General features: G+C 37.8%; 1 protein-coding gene across 1 annotated transcript; it reads left to right on the top strand.

Moving 5' to 3' along the window:
• The first annotated feature begins 3617 nt into the window (after nucleotides 1-3617).
• On the top strand, nucleotides 3618-9084 carry LOC142477033 (homeobox protein vex1-like). Its single transcript, XM_075582105.1, has 3 exons — nucleotides 3618-3900; nucleotides 6207-6466; nucleotides 8733-9084. The coding sequence occupies exons 1-3, from the start codon at nucleotides 3618-3620 to the stop codon at nucleotides 9060-9062; spliced, it is 873 nt and encodes a 290-aa protein (XP_075438220.1). The 3' UTR covers nucleotides 9063-9084.
• The last annotated feature ends 10901 nt before the right edge of the window (nucleotides 9085-19985 follow it).

Genomic DNA, 19985 nt, shown 5'->3' with positions numbered 1-19985 from the left:
GACAGGTCAGATAATGCTACCTCATAGTTACATAGTAGATGAGGTTGAAAAAATACATGCATCCATCAAGTTCAACCTATGCTAAATTTAGACAACAGGCACTTTATCCTATACCCGTACTTACTTATTGACCTCATTATCAATGCCTATGTGCTATAAAATATAAATACAATTGTGTTACAGAAACCCACCGATATGGGTGTTAACTTGAATGCAACTGATTGGTACAGTTATGTATTATATATTCTAAGAGGATTGAACTGGAGGCAGGTCAGGTGGAGGTATATCTTTAATCACCTATAGTTACTCAGCAAGTACCAACAGGTGAACTAAGGAAGGGTGTATTTGTACTTGCACGTAAACCAACTGCAACTGGTTGAGTAATAATAATAATAATAGCAATAATAATAATAAAAATGACATTATTAATTATATTTCTGTGTATATATAGATATATTCTGTATAGTGACACGTGAACGTGAATACCAATAGAGATAGTAGAGACATGTCAGGTGGTGGTCTGTGGTATCACTGCGTACCCATTAAAGGAGAAATCCAAGCATGCACTTTTTGTTTTTACATAGGATTGAAGCAGGGAGTTTCTGGAGCTGAATCCCATTAATTTCAGCTATATAGATCCACGGCAAAAACAGTAAATTGGCACAAACAGAACAAAATCAGTGCAATTTTCAAGGCCTGACAAATAAACCCCCTTGGATTATGTCTTCTTGTGAGTCACAATTGTAGCAGGTCTGCATGTCACATTATTACTGCAAATCCCCCACGAACTAACATGAAACACCATAAGACACAATGTGGCCCTTTGGACTCCCAGATGCTTAAGCCACTTGTATGAAATGAGCAGGAGTCAGGTGCAATTTGTCAAACTAAAACTCACTTGCAGGTTAAGGTCGTGTATCGTACAGACAAAATGTTGAACTATAATTTTCATCATTAAATATATTGTAAATGACATCGCAATAAGCTTGCGGCCCTTCTACTTCTAACTGATTTCTGATCTGGACCCTTTGGAGAACTTGGGGAAGAGCTTTGGTCATTTAGTACTTGCACAGCTATATTTACCTTCATGAAATATCTTTGTTTAATTATATAAAGATATAGAATGTAATATGTTAAGTTATTGTTTTTATTATGCTATATTATATTACCACAACCTGTTCCGGCATTTAATAGCTAAAGCACCGTCCTGTCCTGCACTGTATCTTTCCTTGTGTTTGGTCTCTTTTATAACCTTAAATGTTTTTTTTTTCTTTTTCCCTTTTTGAGTCCAATTGGGTGAAAAGCACTATATAAATAAAGTTATTATTATATTAATCCTGATTTTTAGGATATTTAATCTTTAATATTTAATTTGCAGAACGTTTGTTACATTTCTGTATATCTTTTAAGACATTATTTATCTCTAAGCAAATCTTGTTATATGCAGCAACCTTTTTTAGTAGGAAGGAAAATGGAGTCACTTTATTTTGCAGATGCATTTACCAGAACACTTTCCTACTGTCTCTGTAATAATAATAATAATAATGATGATGATGATGATACAAATAATTTGTTCTTGTATAGTGCTGCAAGTTTTACATAAGACTTTACAGAGACATTTTGCAGACACAGTCTCTGCTCCTTTCTGGTGTCTGAGGCACAAGGAGATAAGGTGACTTGGCAATGGTCACTTTGCCAAGGTCACAAGTAGCCCACACTGGGAATTGAACCAGGTTCCCATGTTGCGATTTTAGTGCTAGTCAGTGTCCCACTCACTGAGCCACTCCTTCTCTCAGTATGTTACACCTAGTTACCAATTAGATTGTAAGCTCTTCGGGGCAGTGACTAATTTTCATAAGTCACTTTTATGTCTGAAGCACTTCTTTCCATTATGCGTTATTTGTATTATTTGTTATTTATATGATTATCACATGTATTACTGCTGTGAAGCGCTATGTACATTAATGGTGCTATATAAATAAAGATATACATACATACATACATACATACATACATACATACATACATACATGCATACATGCATACACTATCTATAATCATAAAGAGCGGTGACAAATATGGGTTTCTATGAAATAGTTATTAGACAATTTAATTTTTTTAACTATGTAAACATCTTAATTTAATTTAAGTAAGGGATATCTGATTGAATATATATATATATATACACATATATATATATATATATATATATATATATATATATATATATATATATATATATATATATATACATACATACATACATACATACATACATACATACATACATACATATATATATATATATATATATATATATATATATATATATATATATACATATATATACACATATATATATATCACAAAAGTAATATGCAGGAAAAAGGAGTCCATGTGATATGCAATAGATACCTTTACGTCACTGTTTTCTAAAATCTGTTTAAATAGATAAGCGTCAATGAAAGAAAGGTAGCTTGTTCTTTATCGTAGGGCTGTATAAACTGTTTTAGTGGCGCCTGTTTACCGAAACAACTTGTAAACGTGTTAAATTGGGTGTTTGCTGGGGATGAAGCCAGCTGGCTAGACTCACTTAATGCTGTAATAGGGGTCACTTCTCACTGTTATCTGAAAATATCTTAAACATAGTGACTTTCCTTCTCTGGCAAAATGTACAATTAGCCTTTTGATCTACTTCATAAAAACATTAGGCTATTGACTTTGAAATGCACCAGGCTAGTTTTCCACAAATGTACCGTTCGACTTCATGCCAATTCCCTCATTTCCTAAATCCCTTCTTCCTTTATAAAAAAAATTTAACATTTTCCCCAAACAGAAATCAGATAAAGCAGTCTCTACGTTTTTTTTAAATTGTAATTTATTTTGCTTTTTTGTGTGTGACTTTTTTTCCTTCCTGCCTTAATTCTCATATATATATTTAGGGAAAAAGAACATACACAAAAATTATATATATAAATATTCGTACCGGCAATATACACATACACACAAATTTATATATTCAAAGTTGAATTTCACTTTTTTTCATCAAAACACGAACTACATTTAATAATATCACGTTTCACCACTTATTAATTTAGAGCATTGTTTAGAAATATCCCAAGTAAATCGCATTATAAATATGTTATTGTTAGGGGTTTTCCAAAACTGGTTTGATAACTGGTCCTGTCTCCTAGCCTTGAAATAAAATAATGCCCTAAATAATACCTGATAGATTATTTTATTTTGAAACAATTAAAATCTAGTACAGCAAAAGAAAACAACTAACAATAAAATGGGACTATCTAATCCTAGGGGTTCTGATGCAATTACCTCCCAGGTATATCATTGAAGGCCAATCTTAATAGATGAACTTGGCGCCAGGTTAGGCAGCCTTGATATTCCTTAACTGCTGTATTCATGGATTAGTCGGATGTGACAATCACCCGAAAACAGAGATTAAAGTAACACTCAATAGACCCCATTGTTATAGACATCATCCCAAACACTGTTTCATTCCAACCCAGGTTGGGCTGCAGCTTTAAAGATGCGTGGGACTCTGCGGGGAAATTAGTTGGCCCAGTTACTCTTGGAGAGGAAGGGACTGTTGAAGAAGGAAGATGGAACGGGGGGTCTTCTCTGTGGAATGGCTTGCACAGAGTAGCCAGAGGAAAGCCACCCTTCCCAATGTGGATTCACTCAACTGCAGGCGAGGACATGCTGCCGGCTTACAGTTTGGGTTACATGGGGAGTACAGCGCTTACGTTTCATCCAGGAGTAAGGAGGACTCAACGTCAGCTGCTGACTGCAGTGAGAAAGAAAACCATGGGTTTAAAAATAAGGTTAATGAAGAGAAAGTGGCACCTAATGAAAGGCAGTGGATTGTGCAGCCACAATTACAAGGTAAAAATAATATTTGTTTATATTCCTTTATTATTGATGATATTTAATACTATATATAAAAATATGCATTGGTTTTCTATAAATAAACTTGAATATATGCTTATTCATCTCTTAATGTCATGTGCAAGTAAAAAGACTTGTGAAAAAAAGTGCATTGGTATTCTATAAACTTGAATATATATATTATATATATAATATATATATTTTTTTTCACTTTTTTAATATATATATATATATATATATATATATATATATTGCACTTTGTTCACAAGTCTTTTTACTTGCACATGACATTAAGAGATTAATATGTTTATGCCTCATACACATGTAGAATTTAAGAACAATATTCCAGACTGCACTGATCATATGGGCCTTTACTTTAAAACGGAGAGAGGAGACATGTTCTGCATTTAGCTGCTCTCAGCACCTAGATAATTGTAAAAATGACTGATCAGGATACCTCCCAAATTTATAGTCATGAAAAATTGATGCAATAAAGTGGACAGTCCTGTTGCACCTGTGACAGAAGATCAAATCAAAGACCATTTACCTATCAGTAGGTGCAAGAATGGAGCGTGTGTTAAAAAATGAAATCAGTTTTAATTAAATAAAAAAGATAGTGCTTGATGGTCTTAAACAAACATGGACATGTAGTAAATGGAAACTGTTTTAAAAACAATATTCAGCAGGGATGAGCAAAGTAAGTGATGGCTTGATCCTGTATTGAATTTGATCAGATCAATCAGAATTGGGTAATTAATTGGAGGCAATCCAAACATCTTACATTTTTTTAAATCGTTTATTTTTTGTTTTAATATATGTAGCCTTTGATTACCTTAATTGAAAATGATGTACCTAAACTGCTGATTGATCAGTTCTTTCATGGTTGATCAGCAAAATCCTGCTTCCTAGGGTTCACTAAATGGCTGCTTTTCAGTTTCAACTCAAAAGTTCAGTTAGTGTCTCAGCAGCTACAATGTATCCTTATATTACTAAGGTCACATTATCTATTGTTTCAGTTTGCAGCTCAAACTGCTGGGAATATTAGCAACAAATTATCACAAACAGGAAAGTGTTACAAATATCTTGCACTTCTGGGGACTTGTTTAAAACCTTTTATAGAATTCAAAGAATTGTCACTATATTAAAACACACTAAAAATGGCGTAGAGTTGCATTTAAAATAAAAAGGTAGTGAGTTATGTAATACTACAAAGCTGATTTATTTAAAAAAAAACGCGTGTAGTATATTGCTTGGATTGTTCCTTTAAACAGCTGTTTATCAGAGCAATACAAAATAAGTGATGGATTAATAGGACAGCAGCAATATAGATTTATATCTCATTGTAACACTGGTGTCCCATGGGTCTGAATATTGTAACATTGTAAGAAAAGTGTAGTTGCAAAAAGTTGCATTTGGGTTTAAAAATAAGATGAATCAAAATACAGTTGCACCTATGGAGGAGCAGCTCAGTGAGTAACAACTGACTGGCACTGAGTTTAGAAGCCGAGAAGACGGGTTCAATTCCTGTGTCGGCCTACATAAAACTAGCAGCACTGTACAGGAACATGCTATTATTATTATTACCTAATGAAAGGCAGGGGATTTTACAGCCAGAATTACAAGGTATAAATGTTATACTTATTTATTATGTATGATATTTAATACAATATATATTATATTACATTAATTATATATTGAACGTTGAAGCTACACATGACATTAAGAGATACATGTTTGTTACAACATCCACATGTAGAATTTAAGAAGAATATCTAAGACTATACTGTGATAATATGTGCTTTTTCTGTTGAGTTTACAACACAATGTAAATGTAATTACTGAAAATGATTTTTGTTGTGTAATACTAATAATAACATTTCATGTCATCACGAAATTGTAATCCATTCCTGTTTCTTAACGATCCTGAGACTGAGCCCGGATATCCTGGAGTTGGCATTAGAAATAAGGACTGCGTTACATTTTTATGATGATGTGGGGGTCAAATTGTCCACATTGGTACATCAGAAACCAATCTGTCTAACACGGTGTAGTTGGCATCATTCATTCTGTAGCTCACTTTATTATCGTTTTCATATGCTTAGATTGCCCAACTGTAGCATACACAGAGATGAGAAATAGTTGCAACCATTCCACATTTGATGGTAGACACACCACTAGGGAAAGTGCCAACATGTTTGAAGTTTATTGCAACATTAGCATACACTGCAGCTATGAGTTAAATCCACAAGAACCGTTACATTAAACACACATGCGATTTATGGTATGTCTGAATTATTTTACAGAACAGGGCAAACCTCGGGAGGTCTTGAAGGAGATCTCTGTTTGGGGACAGCGCCCGGTGAAGGATGATGATGGGAGCTCTGAAGGAGACAGCACAAGGAGCCCAGGCTCCCTATGTGACGATGAGACATCCTCCAGACCTCGTACGAAGTTTTCCAGTGAGCAGCTAGAAGAACTCGAGACGAGCTTCAATGAGCACAGATACATTGGATCCAGCGAGAAGAAGCGGCTGGCCAGGGTGCTGAAACTCTCCGAGATCCAGGTGACCACATTCTTTTGGTTCTTTACTGTTGTGCGTATGAGTTGTAAACCATTTATTTTGTGCCAAATGAGCGGATACTGTTTGTTGTGGGTATTATCATCTCCCCCTTTCCCCTTATAGCTGCTTGTGGCATTTCATTGTCTTATACAAGAACAGCGAACCACACCGCTCACTAACAAACAATTGAGAAAGTGATGGGAGTATGAGAATAAATGATTGTGCCAATTTGCCTGAGATTGGCAATGTGTGCAACCTATGTACTAGAGATAATTGATATAAATATAGAGGAACAGCTGACTAGAGGTCAGCAGAACATGCAAAGAAAGTACATTTAAATGGTGCATACCTGGACTATTAATTTAACATTTAATAAATTATGAAGTAATAGAGGACTACACATACTAAGTAAATAAAGTGACAATGTGTGAATATATAAAATAATACAATCACAGGAGGTGTTGCTGTGTCTGCTTGGAGAGATGTAATAATCCCTTTTTTTGAAGAGCTAGGTAACAAAAATAATCTACTATTCAAGAACCAAAATGTGGTATGGTAGATATATGAGCAACACCTGTTCACTAGCACTGTCAGTCAGGCAATTGTAATGTATCGCTATTTCTCTGCCAAGTTAACTGTTGGCAGCCAGATAGAGCTGCTCTGCGATTTAGACCATTTTATGCAATACATCCATTTTATGCAATACATATACTATATTACAATGATATAACCAGCACTATGACTATCTACAGTGTTTACATGGGATTACAATGGTACATGTAATACATTACAGTCAGTTCACCAATTCAGTATCAGCAATAGGATACGGCTAGTTGACTTTTGCAAGTCAAATGGAAAATTGCATGATTGTGTACATTCATGGATAATTAGAAGCATTCATCCAATGGCCCCATGTTTCACAAAAGCTATCATAAATTCCATAGAGATCAAAGGAGAACTTCCCTATTAACATAACAGTCTTAATTTTATTTATAATAGTCTCAAGTGTGTGTGTGTGTGTGTGTGTGTGTGTGTGTGTGTGTGTGTGTGTGTGTGTGTGTGTGTGTGTGTGTGTGTGTGTGTGTGTGTGTGTGTGTGTGTGTGTGTGTGTGTGTGTGTGTGTGTGTGTGTGTGTGTGTGTGTGTGTGTGTGTGTGTGTGTGTTGCCAGCTTCCAGTGGCTTGCAATGGAGCACCTGGTAGCCATGAGAATATGAGTTATTAATATTTTCCCATGTTTTGTTATGTATGTATGTAGTATCTGTTTACATTTAAAAGGACCATGCTATGTTGTTGGGGAATTTTTACTTTTAAAATATCATAGACGATTTTGGAGATATGGGCCCAAGTCTGGGAAATTATTGGAAAGCTGCATCACATATGTAACATGAAGCCATCTTCCCCACTTCCAGTGATCATTCAAGACCCAGCTCTTTGTCCCATATCAGCATATATGGGGCTTTAAGATCTTATTGTGTCTTGTAAGGTATTATATATGAAGTGGATATCAGTCCTTTTTTATGGGGATATTCTTTACAAATTTGTTCAAATCGTGTGGGTGGTGAAGCCATGCCTATTTTTAATATTATAAGTGCATCATTAAAAATGGGCTTCTTGACAAGGAGCTAAGATGGCTGGGTAGCCGTGTTGGTCCTTTCTTGCATGTAGTAACAAAGGAGGGAGAGGGAAGTGTATGTAAGAGGGATAACTGGTACCTCATCTTATTTCCCACTTCCTGTCTACATACATTGTAACCACATATCCCTGTTGCATACACTGTATATTATATTGTGTTTCTGTATTCCTGCCATACCTGATGAAGGACCCTGAGAAGATGGAAGCTTGTAACATTTCAACTACTTGTTGGTCCAATAAAAGGTATTGTACCACCTACTCCCTCTCACTCCTTTGTTTCTACTTACAAGGAGCTATGTCTTTTCAAATACTTGCATATTTTCATTTGAGGTTCGCATACAGAGAGGTATATCCACATGAATTATAATATTACATATTATTGATCATAACAACAACTCATGTGTTTGTTGTTAAATTATCCTAAGGAACCCTATAATAGTGCGTCTGAGAGCAGATGCATTGTAAATTTTCCAGGTATTTTGTCAAATTTTCATATGACCTGAAAATTGCAGGGAGGCCCGGGTAACCCAAGGATTCCTAGAAATCTCTGGAAAATCATTCCCTAAAACTGTGATTCTTAATGATCTGTTCATTCTATTGTCATAATTAACTAAATCACTTTTACTATCATTTCAGATTAAAACTTGGTTTCAAAATCGAAGAATGAAGTTCAAACGTCAAAGTCAAGATGCAAGGGTAGAAGCTTTCTTTTCTGGTCTATATCTACCTTATGGAGGCTACTCAGATCCCCAGAATCCAGGCTGCTCTAAACTGTCAGACTTTGCTGTTCCAATTTCTCCTCCAGCAACAGCCCTGCCATTTGCACCTATCCAATCTGCCATGATTAGCCCAGGACTCCACACAGCACCTATTCCTGCTGCACACCTTGGCTCTTACCAATATTCTTCCATGGCTTTGCATCCCAGGCTTTCTGAGTGCAGTAGGCGAAGATTCAACCCATACTGAACTTTAAATTAAAGAGACTTTAAGGCACCCTCGGTTTGCTATATTAATTTTAAGTGTTGTTGTCATTGTATGTATTTATTTTAACTTATTTGTAATTCTAATATGTTCCTTAAACTTGTTGATTCAAATGCAAACACAATAAAACACTTATGTTCCTGCTGAACAGGTTTCTGTATGGACAGTGATTAAAACATTTAAAACACTGTGGACCTCCTTAGTAATGCCCTGGATAGAAAAGGGAACCCACACTTATTGATAAGTGTTTACATCATTTAAAGAGGCAAACACTTCTAGGATCAAAGTGAACCAAAATCCAGTGCCATGTTTAAGGGGTCTCATGGGGGATAAAAACAATGTTGGACCAAATCTGGCGCCAGTAAGCATTTGCATTATTTTTTTTCCATTATATATGGGAGGAGTTTCATTTCCTCTGGTTACTCCCTTTTGTGTGATGACACTTTGTACAGACTCCCACCTCCCCTTAAATGGGGGAGTCCCACCTCCCCTTAAATGTATTGGTTCTCTGATAAGGACAGGGTGGTACAAAGGTAAAAAAACGGTGATTGACAAACACTTCTCCATTCAGCTGATTGACTGTGACATTGCGCCTTTAACATTACTGTAGTTTATTATCATTACAATATCTTAAGGGCAGTGACACACAGAGCATGTGTAACCTTACAAAAGTAGTGACGTATTTACCAAAGACAACCACAGTTTTTAGCACATTTCCAAAGGCTTAGATATGTCTCTACAGTTAAACAATATCATTATGTTTCAATGCAATTGGTCCAACAGGTACGTACTCATGTGGATGTCAAACTATAAGCACTTGGGGGCTGCACCGCTAAGGTAAGTGTAACAGATTTTTTTTTAAAAATAATTAATTAATTAAATAATTATTATGTAATACTAAAAATAATGAATAACATTAAAAACATGCGGATATCACTGCGGTACAGCACATGTCAAATCTATATATCAATGTACTTTATTGAATAGATTACTCAAGTGTAATAGATCAAAGAGTGCTGAGAATAAATATATATGCAGCAAGTCAGGCTAAAACCCATAGGATAAGGATTCTAAGAAAATATAAGAGCGGTTGATACCTGTTTTGCCTTCAGAATAACTTGGAGCTTGGTGGAAAAATGATTATGAAAATATGATCCTCATATCATGGGTCTCTGCATTTTGTTCTCTTGGAGTGTCTCTCTTAAATGATTACTTCATACGCACAGATGACTCTGGGTACAAAACATCTCATTTAAGATCAATAGAAGTGAAGGATCCTTTGTTGGTTATCATGTTAGAGATATATAAGAGGAACAGCTGGCACCCCAATGAAGCACAATAGGGTAGGTGCATGTCCCATAATAAGTAATAAACATACGATACAGTTCGCACGGGAATCAGCAGGCAGCACTCAGGTTAAGATTTGTAGAATATATATTGTAGAAAAGACACAAATCACCAAAGTTTCGGACCCACAAACAAGACCTTCCTCAGGGTTGCACAACCATGAGGAAGGTCCTGTTTGTGTGTCTGAAACGTTGGTGATTTGTGTCTTTTCTACAATATATATTCTACAAATCTTAACCTGAGTGCTGTCTGCTGATTCCCGTGCGAACTGTATCGTATGTATATATATATATATATATTATATATATATATATAATATATATATATATATATATATATATATATATATATATATATATATATATAATATATATATATATATATATATATATCATAGTTACCAGTCCGTGAACTAATAAAGGAGACAGCATACAGCAAGGGGTAGTCCAAAAAAAGATGTATTCAAAACATACTGTTAAACAGATGGCATCTGTATGTATGTTTTGAATACAGTATGTTTTGAATACATCTTTTTTGGACTACCCCTTGCTGTATGCTGTCTCCTTTATTAGTTCACGGACTGGTAACTGCTGTTTATCTCTATGGGACTAGCAACTGCCTATGCTTTGTATTAGTGTGCTGACTGTCTCTATCTATTATATATATATATACATACAGTGGTCGACAAATCACCAAAAAATCTACTCGCCACACAAAAAAATCTACTCCCCACCTAGTACAAAACGTGCTGCTTGGGCCAATAGGAGCTCGCCACGATGTTAAATCCACTCGCCCGGGGCGAGCAAATGTATAGGTTTGTCGAACACTATATATATATATATATATATATATATATATATATAACATAAAAAAATAAATAGACGATACCGTTCTGTGACTGACGAAATGCTTTTATTTGTGCGAGCTTTCGAGATACATTGATCTCTTCTTCCGACGATGTTACAATGAATGAAGCAAGCAAAGGGTATACTTAAAAACAGTGTCTCTTGCAACATTTCTCTGACTGGCCATAAGATGAACAATCTGGGGTTTGCCATACTCAAACACCGAAAGAGAGACGGTTGCGTGAATACAAATTTATGCAACTGTTCGGGACACTTAGCGGTGGTCTAAACAGAGATCGAAATTTTATGAGTCATTACTGACACAAGTGAACTCTCTTCCCATGAGCGCTAAAGGCCATGTCTGTACATTCTGTGCAATATGTATGCACACACAGCTGTCTCTTACACATACTAATACTCCTTGTTTTTCCATCCCTATACCAATAGGGACCACATAGTATCTACACACACTTTTAGTTATGCTACAATCTCTCACATTTCCACACCTACCCACACCATTTATATTAACTCCCACTCCACACACACCTTTTGTATAGCACTGTGTACACTGTGGGCTCTCCATTCATTTATATTCACACAGATACACACACACTCTTACATCACTAACTTTCAGGAACCATTTAACACCTCTAGCCATAAATCACATCCACACACGGGGGAGGGACAAGCACAGATAACATTCCAAGAGACACTGTTTTTAAGTATTTCCTTTGCTTGCTTCATTCATTGTAACATCGCCGGAAGAAGAGATCAGTGTATCTCGAAAGCTCGCACAAATAAAAGCATTTCGTTAGCCACAGAACGGTATCGTCTATTTATTTTTTGATTATTGAAGCTCGGCTAACACGGTACTGATACCTCTACATATATATATATATATATAATTCTTATATAATTCTGGGGAAAAGTGGATTGCATAAGATAAACACTGAAATAGTTTACTATTACCAGAAGGTACATGCACTATCCACCCTGAAATATACTGAAATAAAGCTCTTCTGTAAAATGTGAAGGATAATTTTTGCACATTTTATTAATTCTATCACTTAGAATCCCATTCCATTTGCAATTGGCAATCATCCACTGATCATAATCCCATTTGATTAATTAAAACAAACTATAATTAATTACAGTACAATACACTGTATATTTGAAGAAAAAATATCCTACAGTATTTTGAAAGCTCAGTACACTATAATTTAATCTATGAAGAACTCTCACATTGGTCCTTTAAAATGACTCGCCACAAAACACTTTTAAATCCTGTATAATCGTAGGCACACTCGAAAGTGCTGTGGGGTATAAACAGAGAACAAAAAAATAACACTCATGTAAAAAAGATTTTAAAGAAACATCAATTCAAATAAATGTAAAAAAAAAACCTGTTTAATGATATACTGGTATGGTCTCTAAATCAAAGAGTGGCCTTCCACCGAAACTATAATTGCCAATGAATATAAGTAAAATCCCCAAACAACTAGTACACACCTTATTGTATTTATATTGGGTTTATGTTTATCATTGTCTGGATTCTATCTATTGGAATCACAAATACACTTTTGCGATTTTCTAAATCTGGTGTCATCATTCATTATGTAATATTTATTTAGGGATTTTCCCTATATTTATTACCAACCCTAAATCGCAAAATAATAGCTCTATTGTGGTATCAAACCATTAGATATATTCAAATAATATTGGGACTGAAGGAGTATCTTGGTGTTAAAGGTGTAATCCCTTGTAGTTAGCCATAAAACATACTTTTGTAAAAAAAAAAAAAATTCAACAGTCTTCCCTAAAAAATATCTAAGTGATGCTAATAGCAAAATAATGGTTGTTTTAATTTTTCTGGAAATTAATTGCAAGTGGAGACTCTTAGGAGCCTCTGAACGGGGAAGTGTTTGTCAATCAAAGGTTTATTTACCCTTATCCCCCCTGTCACTATTAGAGAGCCAATAAAGATAATGGGAGAGGAGGGGAGGTGGGGAGAGGGGGCTCTGGCTGTACAAGCACTTGATGATGAACACACAGTGACATCAGTAGGGTTATCAGAGGAAAACAACCCGCTCCCAAGCATTACCTCACATTGTTAACATACCAAACTAAACAACATATTCTAAAATACTTATGTGTTAGATTTGGGTTAACAACCCCCCACATGTAACCCCTTAAACATGTCACTGGTATAAATGCACTTTGGTCATTGGTTCCAGCTCACCTTTTGACTGTAGGTTTGTCATTTTATCATGTAGAAGAGATGGGGAAGTATGCTTTCTAAGGGCTGTTCTATAGTGGGTGCGCTTGCTGCGCCGTGCGCGCGCGTGGCAGTTATAGTTGGCTGTGGTTAGTCAGCCTTCCTATAATAGGGCCAAGCGCGCACGCAGTGAGCATGGAGCCGGCCAACAGGGGGGAAGATGGGGAAAATAAAGATTTTGTGCCGCTACCGCAGCTGAAAAGTATGTATATGTATGTGTGTATGTATGTATATGTATATGTGTGTGTGTGTGTGTGTGTGTGTGTGTGTGTGTGTGTGTGTGTGTGTGTGTGTGTGTGTGTGTGTGTGTGTGTGTGTGTGTGTGTGTGTATATGTGTGTGTGTGTGTGTGTGTGTGTGTGTGTGTGTGTGTGTGTGTGTGTGTGTGTGTGTGTGTGTGTGTGTGTGTGTGTGTGTGTGTGTGTGTGTGTGTGTATATGTGTGTGTATGTACAATGTTAATAAATAATTTATTCTTACCAATGTATTTATTAATTTATTTATTATAAACTTATTTATAACCCACAATCTACACACATTTACACACACATACACAGATATACATGCACATACATACACACACACACACACACGCACAAACACAGTACCTCACTGTCGCTCACAGCACACAAAAAGTGTGCGGCACGGGCGTTCGCACAAGCACGTGTGCGCGCACGGCCGCACACTATATTACGGGCCTAACTTACTGATAAGTGAAAAGGAACTTTGGCAACATTATAAACCTCAAGTAGCTCCATTCAGCATGAATATGAGTACCAACAGTGGTATGCTTTTTTGAAACTTTGACACTAAAATATGTTTATAAGCCAGTAGTTTTCAACACTTGTTACATTGTGCAACCCCTGCTAGAAAATACTTGTCCTGCAAACTCATAATTAATACACTAGACCAGTGGTTTTCAACCTTCTTTTGGTTATGGAACCCTAGAATTCGATTTAAAAATTCTGGGGAACCCCAACATTCCCCCCTGTCTCTCCCCCTCCTGGCACTCCCCCCCCCCTCCCCACTACGCTCTCTCTCCTCCCCCCTATGATCCCTCTCCCCCTTGCACTCACACACCCATTTACACCCACACACCCACTTAAACCCACTCTCACTTACACTCCCACACTTACCTACAGACACTCTCCCACTTACACAGACTCTCCCACTTACCCACACAAACACACACACACTCCCACTTACACACACACACACACACTCTCACACTTACACATACACACTCTCCCACTTACCCATACACACACTCTTCCCCTACCCCCACACACACACACTCTCCCACTTACCCACACAAACACACACACTCTCCCACTTACACACACACTCTCCCACTTACCCACACACACACTCTTTCCCTACCCACACACACACACACACTCTCTCACTTACCCACACAAACACACACACTCTCCCACTTACACACACACTCCCACTTACACACACACACACTCTCCCACTTACCCATACACACAATCTTCCCCTACCCCCACACACACACACTCTCCCACTTACCCACACTCTCCCACTTACGCACACAAACACACGCACTCTCCCACTTACACACACACACTCCCACTTACACACTCTCCCACTTACCCACACACACACTGCAGGGGTCCGCTGGCTGGTTGGGCCTGGCCGGTGCTGCAGATTCCCCCTGACCTCTGACAAGGCCCTGCTGTCGGTCGCAGCAAATAAAAAAACAAGTCTTTTTCTTCATTTTTCTGTTTGTAATCCATACCGTCACTCTCGGTAACGGGGCCTGTATCTCATGAAGTAGGGGGTCCCCGAGGCTGAAACCAATGCGGTTCAGCTCAGGAGACCCCCTGCTCATGTACATTATTATTAAAATTAATATTTTTACTGCACGGTCGCCTGTAACAGCCGTGCATGGAGATGCAGAATCTCCATGCAAATGTTACAGGGGGCTTTTTTTTCCTATCAGCCATCGCACTTGAACTTTAAGCACGATAGCAAGGGGGGGGAAAGCACTCACGATCGGGCAGATTTGAGCTCGGCTGATACAGAATGCGCTGAAGTCCTTAGTGAATCACGCCTCTGGCTTCAATTTTTAGCGGACGTGAAAACTTTTTTTCACGCCGGCGCAAAAGCTCACTGCATAGGGGGCCTAATGTATTTGTAACCATGTATTATTTGTCATCATAACTCTGTGCCCAGGACATACTTGAAAACGAGAGGTAACTCTCAATGTATTACTTCCTGGTAAAACATTTTATAAAAATAGTAAATAAAATAAATAAGCAATGAACGAACCCTGTGTGTGTGTGTATATATATATATATATATATTTGCAGAACAAAAGATTCCTGATTTAGAGCCTGTTTTATAATGCAGATTGAAAAATCAAAATGCCTTCAACCACACACGTTGGCTTCTTCAGAGGTGCAGTCACCCTGAAAGAGACCACCCTATCTGCTTAAATATACAAATACAATTGATCAACAAAATAGATATCACTTGGAGGTATGCTGTAGGCCAGGGGTGCGCAAACTAGGGGTGGCACAAGAGGGTGGGGCGCGGTGCTTACAGAGGTCCTGCACTCTTCCCCAAAGCATTAAAATTAAATGCCGGGTATCGCGCACAAGGCCTCTACGTTCTATTACCTTGTGTCCGTTGGCTTGGGGCAATGTGTCACCATGGCAAAGATGCTGCGGGTTCATGTGATGTCGTGCTGCCATGGAAACGTAATGTCACATGACCTCACTGAGTCATTTGATGTTGGAGACAAGGTAAGGGGGGGGGGGGCGCGAGAAGGAGGGCACAGAGGAACACGTTTGTGTACCCCTGCTGTGGACAGTGTGCCCTGCAACCCATCAGCTGGTTTAGCTCACACCATACCATTCATAAGGTGCCTTAGGCTGAAATTATACTGTGTGCTTGAGCCCGTGCGTGGCGGCTTGAGTGCGTGCGCGCATGGTGCGGCGCACGACCGACGCTCAAGTGATCTCTGCACATACTGATTGTGACAGGTGATGGGGGTGTGGCAGAGGCGTGGCTATTACATTACAGAGCGGGTTCGCCGTGATTGGCTAAACCGCTGATGTGACGCAGCTGTCGCTTGAAAATACACTTTTTTGTCTTTTCAAAATGCGACCGTGCCATTGTGCTTCGTTGTGTGTGTGCGCGCACTAGGGGCGGCCTCTAAGGATCCTGCATTTTGTACTTGGCGCAAGCGCCCTCGCACAGTATGATCTCAGCATTAGGCTAGAGTCCCCGTGGAGGCTTCTGCATGCGTGCCGTGTGCACAGCGCTGGACCGCGATCTGCGGTCTGTAGGCAGAGTTCTCATGCGCGGGGGGCATGGCCAAAACGGGGCGGTGTGTGCAGCCATGATGGGGGGCGGGGCCATGAAACAAAAGGTTTTTCATAAATACATTTTAAAAAACACCTTCTTTGGTGGCCTAAACACATTTATCTAACACAGAACGACATCAACTGTTGTAAACTACATTCAATAAAATTCATTACTCAGATGCAAAAGTATCATAAAAATCACATTTTTTCCCTCAACTTTTTTTTTTAAAAAGATGGGCTCCCATTGGTTAGCACTAGCTGGTATATGATTGGTTGATGCAATCCAGTCTCTGATTGGCTCCCTGGCGGACCATGTGATGCATCGCTGCACAGGAACAATCCAGTTGTACACCTGCTGGCTGACACATCACAGAACGAATGGGGCCAGGAAGTGAGGAGTCACCGGGGCCTGTTAAAGAGGAGGTGAGGGGCTGGTGAGAGGCGCGCCCGCCGCCACGCACGCCGCCACCATCTGTAGTAGGGACCTAGCCTTAGACTTGTCAACCCAATAACACTTTGTGTACTGTGGGAAACAAGTGAATTGCTGCAGTTTGTAGAATTGTATTTATTGTAAAATAAAGTATTTCCAGTACGAGTCTGGCACAGTGAATCCTTTTTGGCCCTGTTCTGTTCATAGCCATTTTTGTGCATATCTGTCATGTAGCACCAAAATGAGTGCATAAACCTATAGTAGCTTCCTTTAAAAGCTGACCACTTCCACGTTGACCGTTCCATATACAACATGTGACTGCTAATAAAATTAGAAAACTCTCTATCTCATCTGGAATTTTTAGCACTTTGCGTTGATCTGGTCACTGCTGGTTCCTGAAATAGGCTCTTGCCTGTGAAGGTGGAGGAGCGGGTACAAGGTTATTGGGGGGGGGGGTATTTATGATGCAGAGGGGGAAGGGGAAATCTTATGCAGGGCAGGCAGTGTATAGTTGTTTGAGGGGAAGAGGAAATGGGCCTGTGTGAGGGATGGGGAATTATGTTATACAGTTGGGAAAACATTTTTTATTAAAACAATTAATAAACTCCTCAGGCCAGGGTACCTAACTTTTAATACCCTGGCGGGTATAGGCAGGTAGTGCCCTGTCTAGGGAGGATTATTTCTTAAATATGTTTCCCTATTCTCTAGGTTTGCTTAATTCAATATTATCACTTTTTATGTTCATCTATTTGATTTATGATGTCTTAATAACTACTATACTAACAGACAACAGCTCACATCTACTTTTGAGGACTGAAATAGTCTCATCACCAAAAGACAGGTATATTCACCGAGTTGTGGGGAGGGGTATTCAAAGTATGTACTGTTGTTTATAAATATTTTTAATTGCAAACAACATCCACAGTGAAATGAGATTTGTATGTGAAATGCTTAGATTGTAAGCTCTGTGGGGCAGGGATTTCCTTTCCTATTGTCTGATCTTGTTTGTTGCACTTATTGTGTTATAATTCCATGTACTATATTGTCTCTTTTGTAAAACACCGAGTACACTGTCTGTGCTATATAAATAAAAATAATCAGAGACAAAAAGGAGGGGGGGGGCTCAATTTATATTTAGAAGAAAGGGGACACACCAGTCTCTATCAAAAAATGTTTGTATTTAAATATACATACACAGAAAAATTCACAATTGCAATTATTAGCAAGTCAAGAAATCTGAAAACTTACATAGCTGACACATCCAAAGAGAGTCAATGTTTAGGGCTATGGCCCTTTGTCAAGTCTTATGTAAGTCAGCTGTGTACGTTGTTTCAGATTTCTTGACTTGCTAATAATTGCAAGTGTCACTTTTTCTGTGTATGTATATTTAAATACAAATATTTTTTGATACAGACTGGTGTCCTCCCTTTCTTGTAAATAGGTAGGCGAGTGTATCCTGGATTATTTGAAGGAGATTTCCATAGGGGGAGTTGAGACTAAACCAGTCCTGATGCAGTCCGAATTTTCACTGACATTGTGCATACATATAATATGTAAAATATGAGAATATAAAAAAACATACCTGTGGGATTTTCTTTATACCGAGAGACTAGTTAAGGTACCCTGGCAAATGATAGGGTGGAGGAGGTGCTAATGGCTAGGTATATAGTGATGAACTCAACAAGAAACAGAAACCCGAATTGCAGCACTCAACCTCCCTTCTGAATGACTGGTGGTAGTATTAATAATAATAATCTTTAATATAACAAAAGTCTTAAGGGCATTAAAAAATAACATACATAAGACTCACATGGGATACAAAAAGGAGTGACACAATCCTATTTGGATAATTTGGACATATAATTTTTTGTTATATTAAAGATTATTATTAATATAATACTACCACCAATCATTCAGAAGGGAGGTTGAGTGCTGCAATTTGGGTTTCTCTTTGCCTGGTTTTTTATACCAGCAGGTGAGTGCGCTTATTTGCTTTTGTTCATAATATAAATAAAGATATACATACATATTTTTGGCAGAAGAAAAGTAAATACATTTGAGCTTATGTTGAGCATTGTTGACATAATACAGGTAAAACCAAAGTGAATAACTATGTACTAATATGTATATAGTTAAGTTATGGTGGGTGGGTTATGTGGCTAGTTATGTGGGTGGGTTTACTGGCTATCCATCTTAACCCTGACTGTGCTCAAAGCTGTTACCATGCAGCAAGCTTAAGCCTATAGGGAACCATGTAAATGGTTTTGAAGCAAAAGGTGGCACTGTATGCTCTTTTGCATGTCATTTCCCAGAATCCCTTGCTGCAGTGGAAGCGCTGTGTTTTGGATGATAATGGTGAAAGGTAGGGTTGCAGACCTGTCTAAAACATGCAAATGAGCATACAGTAATATTTCCATTTCAGATATATATTTATATTTATATGGACTTGTGATTGTGGCCAGGTATAAATTATGAACCCTTCATGTGGTTAAGGATCTGAAAATCCATTGCTTCTCAATGAATTGCTGGTAACTCTTGCATGTAAGCAGTTAAAAGATTTTGCACAAAAAAAATACCAATTTTAAATATTTAATATTAAAGAAATGAATCACTTATTTAATAATTATATATAAATCATTTATTTACATGTAAAAAATATATAAATTTATGGCATATAA

This window comes from Ascaphus truei, unplaced genomic scaffold, assembly GCF_040206685.1.
Source record: "Ascaphus truei isolate aAscTru1 unplaced genomic scaffold, aAscTru1.hap1 HAP1_SCAFFOLD_1888, whole genome shotgun sequence".
In the NCBI taxonomy this organism is placed as follows: Eukaryota; Metazoa; Chordata; class Amphibia; order Anura; family Ascaphidae; genus Ascaphus; species Ascaphus truei.
This window is presented reverse-complemented; position numbering and strand designations above follow the sequence as displayed.